We start from the raw sequence: 12,422 nt of genomic DNA on the forward strand, positions 1-12,422 counted from the left end.
TCAGCCAAGACCCCAGAAGTCTGGTTCATCATTGGGAGCAATTTCCAAATGCCTGAAGGTACCACGTTCATCTGTACAAACAATAGTACGCAAGTACACTGCTCAAAAAAATAAAGGGAACACTAAAATAACACATCCTAGATCTGAATGAATGAAATATTCTTATTAAATACTTTTTTCTTTACATAGTTGCATGTGCTGACAATAAAATCACACAAATTATCAATGGAAATCAAATTTATCAACCCATGGCGGTCTGGATTTGGAGTCACACTCAAAATTAAAGTGGAAAACCACACTACAGGCTGATCCAACTTTGATGTAATGTCCTTAAAACAAGTCTAAATGAGGCTCAGTAGTGTGTGGCCTCCACATGCCTGTATGACCTCCCTACAACACCTGGGCATGCTCCTGATGAGGTGGCGGATGGTCTCCTGAGGGATCTCCTCCCAGACCTGGACTAAAGCATCCGCCAACTCCTGGACAGTCTGTGGTGCAACGTGGCGTTGGTGGATGGAGCGAGACATGATGTCCCAGATGTGCTCAATTGGATTCAGGTCTGGGGAAGGGGCGGGCCAGTCCATAGCATCAATGCCTTCCTCTTGCAGGAACTGCTGACACACTCCAGCCACATGAGGTCTAGCATTGTCTTGCATTAGGAGGAACCCAGGGCCAACCGTACCAGCATATGGTCTCACAAGGGGTCTGAGGATCTCATTTCGATACCTAATGGCAGTTAGGCTACCTCTGGCGAGCACATGGAGGGCTGTGCTGCCCCCCAAAGAAATTCCACCCCACACCATGACTGACCCACTGCCAAACCTATCATGCTGGAGGATGTTGCAGGCAGCAGAAGGTTCTCCACGGCGTCTCCAGACTCTGTCACGTCTGTCACGTGCTCAGTGTGAACCTGCTTTCATCTGTGAAGAGCACAGGGTGCCAGTGGCGAATTTGCCAATCTTGGTGTTCTCTGGCAAATGCCAAATGTCCTGCACGGTGTTGGGCTGTAAGCACAACCCCCACCTGTGGACGTCGGGCCCTCATACCACACTCATGGAATCTGTTTCTGACCGTTTGAGCAGACACATGCACATTTGTGGCCTGCTGGAGGTCATTTTACAAAGGCGGAGGTAGCGGTCCTGCTGCTGGGTTGTTGCCCTCCTACGGCCTCCTCCACGTCTCCTGATGTACTGGCCTGTCTCCTGGTAGCGCCTCCATGCTCTGGACACTACGCTGACAGACGCAGCAAACCTTGCCACAGCTCGCATTGATGTGCCATCCTGGATGAGCTGCACTACCTGAGCCACTTGTTTGGGTTGTAGACTCCGTCTCATGCTACCACAAGAGTGAAAGCACCGCCAGCATTCAAAAGTGACCAAAACATCAGCCAGGAAGCATAGGAACTGAGAAGTGGTCTGTGGTCACCACCTGCAGAACCACTCCTTTATTGGGGGTTTCTTGCTAATTGCCTATAATTTCCACCTGTTATCTATTTCATTTGCACAACAGCATGTGAAATTGATTGTCAATCAGTGTTGCTTCCTAAGTGGATAGTTTGATTTCACAGAAGTGTGATTGACTTGGAGTTACATTGTGTTGTTTAAGTGTTCCCTTTATTTTTTAGAGCAGTGTATAAACACCATGGGACCACGCAGCCATTGTACCGCTCAGGAAGGAGACGTGATCTGTCTCCTAGAGATGAACGTACTTTGGTGCGAAAAGTGCAAATCAATCCCAGAACAACAGCAAAGGACGTTGTGAAGATGCTGGAGGAAACGGGTACAAAAGCATCTATATCCACAGTAAAACGAGTCCTCTATCGACATAACCTGAATGGCTGCTCAACAAGGAAGAAGCCACTGCTCCAAAACCGCCATAAAAAAAGCCAGACTACAGTTTGCAACTGCACATGGGGACAAAGATTGTATATTTTAGAGAATTGTCCTCTGGTCTGATGAAACAAAAATAGAACTGTTTGGCCATAATGACCATCGTTATGTTTGGAGGAAAAAGGGGGATGCTTGCAAGCCGAAGAACACCATCCCAACCGTGAAGCACGGGGATGGCAGCATCATGTTTGTGGGGGTGCTTTGCTGCAGGAGGGACTGGTGCACTTCACAAAGTAGATGGCATCATGAGAAGTTAAATTATGTGGATATATTGAAGCCACATCTCAAGACATCAGTCAGGAAGTTAAAGCTTGGTCGCAAATGGTTCTTCCAAATGGACAATGATGCCAAGCATATTTCCAAAGTTGTGGCAAATTGTCTTAAGGACAACAAAGTCAAGGTATTGGAGTGGCCATCACAAAGCCCTGACCTCAATCCTACTGAAAAAGCATGTGTGAGCAAGGAGGCCTAAAAACCTGACTCAGTTACACCAGTTATGTCAGGAGGAATGGGCCAAAATTCACCTAACTTATTGTGGGAAGCTTGTGGAAGGCTACCCAAAATGTTTGACCCAAGTTAACCAATTTAAAGTCAATCCTACCAAATATTAATTGAGTGTATGTAAACTTCTGAACCACTGGGAATGTGATGAAAAAAATAAAAGCTGTAGCTCAGTTGGTAGAGCATGGCGCTTGTAACACCAGGGTAGTGGGTTCGATTCCCGGGACCACCCATACGTAGAATGTATGCACACATGACTGTAAGTCGCTTTGGATAAAAGCGTCCGCTAAATGGCATTTATTATTATTATAAATCATTCTCTCTCCTATCATTCTGACATTTCACATTCTTAAAATAAGGTGGTGATCCTAACTAACCTAAGACAGGAAATTTGTACTCCGATTAAATGTCAGGAATTGTGAAAAACTGAGTTTAACTAGATTTGGCTAAGATGTATGTAAACTTCCGACTTCAACTGTATTTCTGTCGAGGCTTGATTCCTGAGCTACATGTTTCATGTGGTGAAAATTGATTTGATTATTTGCCCATCAGAAGGTTTCCAATGCCTAATTTTCTCTGCATCTCTAGTTTCAAATCCATTTTTATTTGTCACATGCGCCGAATGCAACAGGTGTAGACGTTACAGTGAAATGCTTACAAGACCTTAACCAACAATGCAGTTTTAAGAAAAACAATTGTTAAGTAAAAAAATTGATAAACCAAATCATTTTATTTAATTTAAAAAAAACTTTTCATCATAAATGCCAAGATGGAGATAAAAAAACGTTATGTCCAGAGAATTCATAGGAGGTTAAGTGGTCCCTGGAAGGATTTTATATTAAAAAGGCCCATGTGGATTTAAATGGAAAAATAGTCTTATCTTTGCAGTTGTGTATGGCACAGCACCAAAATGATTTACCACTTGATATTTTGATATGTCTATGCAGGCGTACAGAGTACATGGCGGTAGTCCATCTCAAACAGGGACTTCTGGCAAAATCTCTTACTCCCGATATAATTAAACAAATGTGAGTTGAGGCCTTGGTTTAGATCCAAATATGACTTTGGAAGAATTGAGTAGCTGCCTTGCAGGGTTTTTGTCTACTGTATGACCTGTGAAATGGACTCTTCTGAACTGTACTTGTGCATCATAGTCCCCCAATGATCTGTGGAATTGTAAGGACATTGCCTTTGAAGCCAACCACTGGCTGTCCCAGTAATCTCTAAAATGACTTTCCTTTCCTTTATCCCTTGGAAACCACAGACTTGTGAAAGTACTACGGTCAATGTCCATCCAGTTAACTATCTGTTCAGATTAGCTGTCATAAAGGAGGCAATGAAACAAAGCTGTTTAACATGATTATCTACCAAGTGTTGAAAACATTATACCAGAGGTGAATGATTGTGACACTGTCCTTTTCTCCTAACCCCCTGTCCAGTCTCCTGGACCAGATCCCTGACATGTTTGCCGACACCAATGAGAGCGAGACGGTCTTTGCCCCCGTCATCCAGGCTGGGGTAGAGGCACTGAAGGTGAGAGGCTGGATGTCAACTCTCACTCGAGGGAAGGGGAGATGGCAAGTCAACTGTTACTTTGTCCAGGCGGTGATGGACTCTAAAGTGCTGATTTCATTTGAATTGTTTAAATACATTAGGACAGATACAAAAACACTGGCACATTGAAATGAAAAGTCAACAGATTAAAAGACGACAGAAGCACATAAGTTGATACAGTGCATTGTGTAATCCTACTAGATGCTTATCAACCAAGCTTAAAACTAAAGGAAGTAGAATAGTCCAAACAAATCACAGCTGTGGAGGCCAAAATAACTTTTTGCAGTCACAGCCTCCTTACCGCCAACTCTTTTTTTTGTTTTTTTTTGTTGACAGACTGTTATACTGCGTTTCCGCAATAGGCATTGTGCAGTAAAGTTTCTCCAACCCAATGACTCTGCAACTTTCCTTTTCGCTTCCTAACAGAACTGCTTATTTAATCGGCTCCAACTGAATATTTCCCAACGACTTGCCTTCAGTTTGATTGAATGTGTGGTAGAGGTCAAATAGATTTGACATGCAAACAGACAGACTTGCAGAAAATGCTAGTACTTGAGCATTATGGTGAGTCAGCAACTAATTTGGGTCGGTAATACCGTTGACTATATTGCCTTAGCAATCTGTTGACCTAAACTCCAACCATAGAATCTCCTTACTGAAAATGAACACACAGAGACCCGTCCAGGTCAAATCAATGTTGTCTCCTTCATGGAAACAGTCCCACAATGAAATGCATGCATGTGCACACCTTATATTAGCACACTTTTGTTATCTTTCTCGTCTCTGTCTCTAGTGTGATATTTATTTTTGTCCTCTCCAGGCAGCAGAATGCAGCGGCAAGCTGTTCATCTTCCACTCCTCCATCCCCACCGCCGAGGCCCCTGGGAAACTGAAGAACAGGGACGACAAGAAGTTGATAAACACAGAGAAGGAAAAGGTGAAGCAAAATTGGCAGTATTTAAAAATGTGTATTGAAAATGCAGACTTTAAGTGCACCATATCATCGGATATCACATTTCTTTTGAGTGTTTGAGATATCAATAGCCTGCTTTCTAACGTGTGTGTGTCTTGTTTGGGTCCCCTGCGGTGTCCTAGACTCTGTTCCAGCCGCAGAAGGCTGTCTATGAGCAGCTGTCCAAGGACTGTGTGTCTCAGGGCTGCTGCGTGGACCTCTTCCTCTTCCCCAGCCAGTACGTGGACATCGCCACCATGGGAGACGTTGCCACACACACAGGAGGCTCCGTCTTCAAATACAGCAACTTCCAGGTACGTACACATTACACACGCAGCCGAGGACAGACGCCACAACAAAACATCTAAATATTTTGGTACTGGCTGTACATTGGCAGCTAAGAGCTGAGTTGCAATGCACAGTCCATAAAGTAAAATAAACCAATGAAGAAATAATGTGATAATGTGGAGGGGAGGGAGGGACTTAGTCACAGCCTCTGGAGCCTAGGTCCGAGTCAGGCACCACCACCAAACATGGCCAGAGTGCTCCTAGTATGCCACAGAAAATTGGATTTTGTCCAAATTGCCATTTGAGTCCATCAGTTCTGTTATTGAACACATGTGATGTATCAAATGACCTTAAATGCATTAGAGCCAGAATCGCATTGATCTTGGCCCTGGTACAATAGTCCATGGAGAGTAAATTGGGGAAACTCTGACACCTTGTGGTTGACTGTAGCACTACCTGTGTATTTCAGGTGGAGAGGGATGGACAGCATTTCCTGAGTGACCTGAGGAAGGATGTGGAGAAGGCCATCGGGTTTGATGCCATCATGAGAGTCCGCACCAGCACAGGTAATTCAGCCATCTAATCTATTAAGTGTACGAGCTCATTTCATTGCCCTTGTATGTACTCAGGAACTCCAAAATATGTGGTCTCGATTGTAGGATTTTTTGTTGTTGTTTACAACGCTGCCAGATAATAAATTATTAATTGATTCAAATTTGAGGTAAAATTGGTTTTAATACTGCTGGACTGTAGTGGCGTGCCAAGATACTTACTAATATGTTTCACTTGTGTCTCCTTCCAGGCTTCAGGGCTACAGACTTCTTTGGTGCCATCCACATGAACAACACCACAGACGTGGAGATGGCTGCCGTGGACTGTGACAAGGCTGTGACGGTGGAGTTCAAGCACGATGACACACTTAGCGAGGAGACGGGCGCTCTCATGCAGGTCTGTGTCTCGCACACCACTCAAAAAAAATCTAAACGAACACTGAATCTGATTTTAGAGGGGTTACCACTAATAGATATATAGGCTCACTGCAAAGTAGGTATTTGACTCCAACCAAAATAAAAATATGCATCCCATTTAATAACCAGTGGTGTAAAGTCATTGAAGTACCACTTAAGTCGTTTTTGAGGGTATCTGTACGTTACTATTTAATTTGACAACTTTAACTCCACTACATTCTGAAAGAAAATATGTACATTTTACTCCCATACATTTTCCTACACCAAAAGGTACATTACATTTCAAATGCTCAGGCAGGACAGCAATATGGTCCAATTCATGCACCTATCAATATAATATCTGGCGGACTCACTAAACACACATACTGCATTTATAAATTGTGTTGGCGTGTGCCCCTGGCTATCCGTAAATACAATTAAAAATAATCAGGCTGTCTGGTTTGCTTAGTAAAAGGAATTTGATGTATAACATTTACTTTAACTCAAGTATGACAATTGGGTACAGTGGTGGAAAAAGTACTCAAGTACATTTAAAACCAAATACTTTTAGACACATTAAGTATTTTACTGGGTGACTTTTACTTGAGTCATTTTATATTAAGGCATCTTAACTTTTACACACGTATGTACTTGTACAAGAGTACTTTTTCCAACACTGCCAATATATCCCTTTCACAATGTGTGTTTTCTGGCAAGGGTTCCATAAAGCCTTAAACATCCCACTCTGTTATGTTAGATTAAAACCCTGACAGTCTTTAGACCCACTAATGGCTTCTGTGTGTGTCGTTTCCCAGTGTGCATTGCTGTACACGACCATCAGCGGCCAGCGGCGTCTGCGGATCCACAACCTCAGTCTGAACTGCAGCGCCCAGCTGTCTGAGCTCTACAAGAGCTGTGAGACGGACGCCCTCGTCAACTTCTTCGCCAAGTCAGGTGACTACAGCAGAGTTTTACTGTCTTTAGGCCTGTGTCAGTCAGTATGGTCCAAATGAGGGAAATATCCTGTGTATCATAAGACATTATAAATCCACTTTAAAGCCATTATGTATGTTTGCCTCATAGTAGTTACCAAACGGTTTGATTGCAGAAGAGATGCCTCCTGGGCTTGTCCACTTGGAATGTTCATTTAGGTTTCCTGTTTGAATATATTCGCTCCCTCCCATCTAGGCATATTTAATGAGATTCCGGTACAAATAATATCAGTTAAATACCACTTAGTAGTAGAACATAGCTGGCTGATGTGTAATTCTGCATTATATACAGCATACTCATACCCTATATGTACAGCGAGCTCAAATGATTTCAACAGTGCCAATTTTCGTTGTAGTTTTGTCTCTGTACTCCAGCACTTTGGATTTGAAATTTGAAACACTTTTTGTACATGGGTCCCCCATTTTAGGAGACCAAAAGTATTTGGGCAAGTCACTTGTGTGTATTAAAGTAGCCAAAAGAGTATTTGGTCCAATATCCCTAGTATGCAATGATGACATCAAGCGTGTGACTGCAAATGCATCCAACTAGTTTGTGGATTGTTTCGGATGATTTAGTGCCCAATAGAAATTAATAGTAAATGTATTGTAATTTTATTTTAAACAATAATAGAATATGATTCTAAACACTTCTACATTAATCATGGTAGCATTCACATTATAGATAAACATGAATGAATTGTGAATAATGATGAGATGGTAACGGGCATAAATATCATACCCCCCCAAAAAAAAAATGCTAACCTCTCCTATTATTGGTCATGGTGAGCATGTCTTGTGGGTATGATCTTTGTGCATAACTTTTCACTCATCATTATTAATGATTATCTGTAATTTTCAAAAAACTTCATGCTTCACTTTAGCTACCTTGTATATGTAAATCACCTTAAAAAAAACTAAGAGGTGAGGTAACCCATATACCTCCCATAAAGTATTAGTGACAAACAAACCCCTTGTATGAGAGCACGTCAGACGGCTTTGGTGTGTGAACACAGTTACTGACCTTCAAATGCCCTCTTCCTCTCAGCATACCGTGCCATGCTGAACCAGCCCCTGAAGACGGTGAAGGAGATCCTGGTCAACCAGGCGGCCCACATGCTGGCCTGCTACAGGAAAAACTGTGCCAGTCCCTCCGCTGCCAGCCAGGTCAGTGGCATACAACAACACAGTTAACTTGGATAGAAAACTTTATTCTCAATTTGTGACAAATTTTCTTTGTGTATGTAGGGTAATATGTGAAAGATTTCTACTAATCCAGCACTGAGTGCGGTGTGTAAGATTGTGGTGTGATTCACTCATAGGTCAGTGTGTGAATGCTAGAAACTGAACATGGCGCAGCATGGTCTCTAGGGACATCTCAAGGATCTAGTTTCAAAGAAGTGTTCTAACATCTAGAAACGTACAGGTGCAGAGTACAAAAGTAAACTGATAAGACAGATTCCGGCACGATTGATTCCAACTACAGTTTTAGGCATGTTTTCGTCTTTTCAAGAATTGCAAACAAACTGTTACATCAGGGAGTCCTCACTAGTTCGTCTCTCCTTGTGTAGCTGATCCTGCCTGATGCCATGAAGGTGTTCCCAGTCTACTTAAACAGCCTGTTGAAGACTGGTCCCCTGGTGGGCAGCGCTGAGCTCTCTACAGATGACCGGGCTCACCAGAGACTCAGCACCACAGCAATGGGGGTGGAGGATACCCAGCTGCTGCTCTATCCACGCCTTATCCCACTGGTGAGACAACACACTAGGCACTCTCTCCTGCCTTATCCCACTCATGAAAGTGTGCGTGCACACACACACACTCTCATACTTTTTACCAACTTTAAAAAAAAGTAATGTTTCCTTTCTCATTGAGGCTAATGGACCTCTTAGTAGTTTTATATCACTCTTTTCCAATCCCACTTCATGTACTCATATCAGTGCTGAGTTCTGACTACAAGTGATACAATAAAGAAACAAAGATATTCTGTGTGGATCCCAGGCTAGCTGAAGGATTCTGAGGTAAAGAACTGTTTTACAGATGAACAGCAGAGGGCAGCCTTTCAGTGTGTCTCCTATAATTGAGTTGATGCATTTACTAGTTATTTGGTATTGGCATCCCTTAGGTGTGACATCCTCTTATTTGATATGCCAACTAATTCGATAAATATGATGGCAGTGTATGAGGCTGTGTTATTGCATGCCAGCACACAAACAATTACCCAGCACTTTATCAAAACCTGCCATTTTGTGGTAAGAAAAGCTCAGTAAATGGTGTCCATGAAAGACTTCTGAGAAGTGTGTTTGAGTTTAAATATATAAGTTGCCCTCAGAATAATTACATGCTTCGTAATTGTGACCAAATGTCTCAGACAATGGCAGTTGTTCTCCTTCACTTCAATTGCAGTGTTTGCTGGGAAGTGGCCAGGCATTTGTGATTCATTTGGTTTTAATTTGTGTGTCAATGTCACCAAACACTGTAATATTGCATAATTAGGGGTGGAATGGTCCTCCTAATAATATGCTGCAAACTCTGGATTACCGCTCACTCTGACCTAAATGAAAGATGGAATTAACTTGTCAGGCTCATTTCTCCAGCCATTCCTTCATCGATTCCTTTTCTTCCAGCACAACATGGACGTTGCCAGTGACGTGGTGCCAACTCCGGTGCGCTGCTCTGAAGAGCGCCTGACAGATGCCGGCATGTTCCTGCTGGAGAATGGGTGCTCCCTCTTCCTGTGGCTGGGCCAGGCCTGCCCCCCAGAGATGATCCAGAGCATCTTCAACGTGCCCTCCCTCGCCCATGTGCCCGTTGACCTGGTGAGGACAGTAACTTCCTTAACCCCAAGCACTACAGAAGATGGTGTTCGGAAACACCGAAGTTATTTAGATACCATTAGTTTAGATGGTTGAAAAGTTCATTTTAGACTGTATAGAAAGCACAGCATATCACTAATATTCATGTGTGTGCTTTCCAGAGGTCCCTACCAGAGCTGGATAACCCCCAGTCTCAGAAGCTGCGCTCCATCGTTGACTCCTTGCTTGACCAGAGGCCCAGCTCCATGAAGGTACACTATTCAATGTTGGTTACTGTTACAATGCATACTTTCCTCTGGATGTCTAAACTACTTTGATATAATGAAAGAATGATATTTACATTGATTTAACTAGGCAAGTCGGTTAAGAACAAATTCTTATTTACAATGACGGCCTACCAAAAGGCGAAAGACCTGCTGGGGTTAAAAATATAAATAAAGGACAAAACACACATCACAAAGAAACTCAAGACGACAACATGGCAGCACAAAACAGGGTACAAACATTATTGGGCACAGACAATGGCACAAAGGGCAAGAAGGTAGAGACAACAATACATCACACAAAGCAGCCACAACTGTCAGTAAGAGTGTCCATGATTTAAGAATGAATGAAGATGATTGAGATAAAACTGTCCCGTTTGAGTGTTTGTTGCAGCTCGTTCGTCGCTAGCTGCAGCGAACTGAAAAGATGAGCGTGCTTTGGGGACCTTTAATAGAATGTGACTGGCAGAACAGGTGTTGTATGTGGAGGATGAGGGCTGCAGTAGATATCTCAGATGGGGGGGACCTAAATAAATAAGCAAAAACCAGTGGGGCTTGCGACGGGTATACATACAGAGATGACCATTTTAAAGAATATCTGTTTGTTGAATTGGGAAACAAACATGTAACCAAATTGACCACAACTGTCTTAAGCCCTGGACACAATAACAGATCAAATTCAACAGGCTGCTCAAGCTTACCAGGTTTTGCTGTCTATTCTCACTATTTATCAATTAAGTGCCAGGGAGAAACAAGCAGCAGGACTGTATTACTCCAGTGCACAGTTTTGTCCCTCAAGGTTGAGTGAAAAGTCATAAGCTGACTATGTCCCCATTTTTATTCCCCCCCCATAGCTCATGATTGTGAAGCAGAAGGACCGGTCTGAGATCATGTTCCGCCAGCACCTGGTAGAGGACCAGGGGCTCCACGGTGGAGCCTCCTACATGGACTTCCTGTGCTATGTCCACCGTGAGATCAGACAAGTCCTCACTTAACACCACCCACTGTGGATATCACCTAGCTGGGCTGGGCTAGGACCAAAACAACCAGAGGACCACATCACCTCTGACTCCAGAGCTGCCTTTCCAACACCCCTTTATCCCCATCCCCTTTATTCCACACAAACCTATGGGGCTACCGCTCGCTCTTTGTCAGTATACCAGGATCTGTGCTCCAGTCTGCATTGTACATTTTCGTGTACTTGTACGTGTCAGTCTGACTGCTTTATCTGTTGAATTTATGTACATTAACAATTTAACTGATTTCTATGTAAATGGGCCAATGATGGTAAAATTAACTTTGTGGGGTTCAGAACATCAGGACCACAGGGTTGGCTACATTTTGTAGCCAATGTTTCACTATTGACCAAACCAAATTTAAATTATTTTGTGTTTTTCTGGTGTGATATAAATTGCCAAAATCTGTTTTAAGCACATATGCATTCTTTCCAAAATTGTAGGTTTGTCACAATTTCTCATTATTAAGGAATAGTTTTGACAATGTCACAGCACCAAATGGTAATTTAGCTACATGGACTAGAATAAACATCTGGTTGTAATGACTGAACACTGGTGCCGTGGCTATTAAATTAATGATTCACTCCACCATTTGTGATTGGATCCATTATTTTTGCCATTCCCCTCAGGAATGGAGAGGATGTGCTAGCAAGATAATTCATACAAGGCTGATTCCAGTGACAAATCACTACTGTAAAAAAGGAGAAATAACCAAAATCAATTTATCCGTAAAGATGCAATTAAACATTCCACACTTAATTCATTCCAGTTATAGAACTATATGCCGTTTTGTTTTTATCAAGTTATTGCCGTTATTCATTTTAATATTATGTCAAGAATTGTGCTCTGCAAACCAATGGTTGTGTTAGTATGCGACGTGGAGGTTTTGGGGGGGAACTGTTCCTGTGCCAGTTAACCGTCTGCCTTAATTCAATTGTTTTTATGGTAGTAAATACTAGAGGCCATTATTCTATTCCAGTGTGATATAGATTGCATACAAACCAAATAGATTGAAAACATCTCAGGTAATTTGTGTACCTAACAATTGTGGTGCAGCGCTGGAACACGGGGGCGTTACTGTTTTAACTGGAAAGACGGAAGTGTGGCTGGAATGGATGTGTTTGAGGGAAGGGCCTTGGAGTGGTGTGCCATGTACATTTTGATCTAAAAAATCTCTTGTTTTTGATTAAATTCCTGACTATCAAGA

General features: G+C 42.6%; 1 protein-coding gene across 1 annotated transcript in view; it reads left to right on the forward strand.

Moving 5' to 3' along the window:
• sec24d (SEC24 homolog D, COPII coat complex component) overlaps window positions 1–12,422 on the forward strand; it is a 28,436-nt gene extending 16,014 nt beyond the window's left edge. Inside the window, exons 13-23 of the mRNA XM_046319024.1 lie at window positions 3,830–3,923; window positions 4,765–4,881; window positions 5,040–5,210; window positions 5,654–5,750; window positions 5,987–6,132; window positions 6,947–7,085; window positions 8,169–8,287; window positions 8,692–8,871; window positions 9,748–9,939; window positions 10,098–10,187; window positions 11,054–12,422. Coding sequence (XP_046174980.1) covers window positions 3,830–3,923; window positions 4,765–4,881; window positions 5,040–5,210; window positions 5,654–5,750; window positions 5,987–6,132; window positions 6,947–7,085; window positions 8,169–8,287; window positions 8,692–8,871; window positions 9,748–9,939; window positions 10,098–10,187; window positions 11,054–11,194 — 1,486 coding nt within the window. The 3' untranslated portion in view covers window positions 11,195–12,422. The remainder of the gene's footprint in view (window positions 1–3,829; window positions 3,924–4,764; window positions 4,882–5,039; window positions 5,211–5,653; window positions 5,751–5,986; window positions 6,133–6,946; window positions 7,086–8,168; window positions 8,288–8,691; window positions 8,872–9,747; window positions 9,940–10,097; window positions 10,188–11,053) is intronic.

This window comes from Oncorhynchus gorbuscha, linkage group LG21 (genome assembly GCF_021184085.1).
Source record: "Oncorhynchus gorbuscha isolate QuinsamMale2020 ecotype Even-year linkage group LG21, OgorEven_v1.0, whole genome shotgun sequence".
Taxonomy (NCBI): domain Eukaryota; kingdom Metazoa; phylum Chordata; class Actinopteri; order Salmoniformes; family Salmonidae; genus Oncorhynchus; species Oncorhynchus gorbuscha.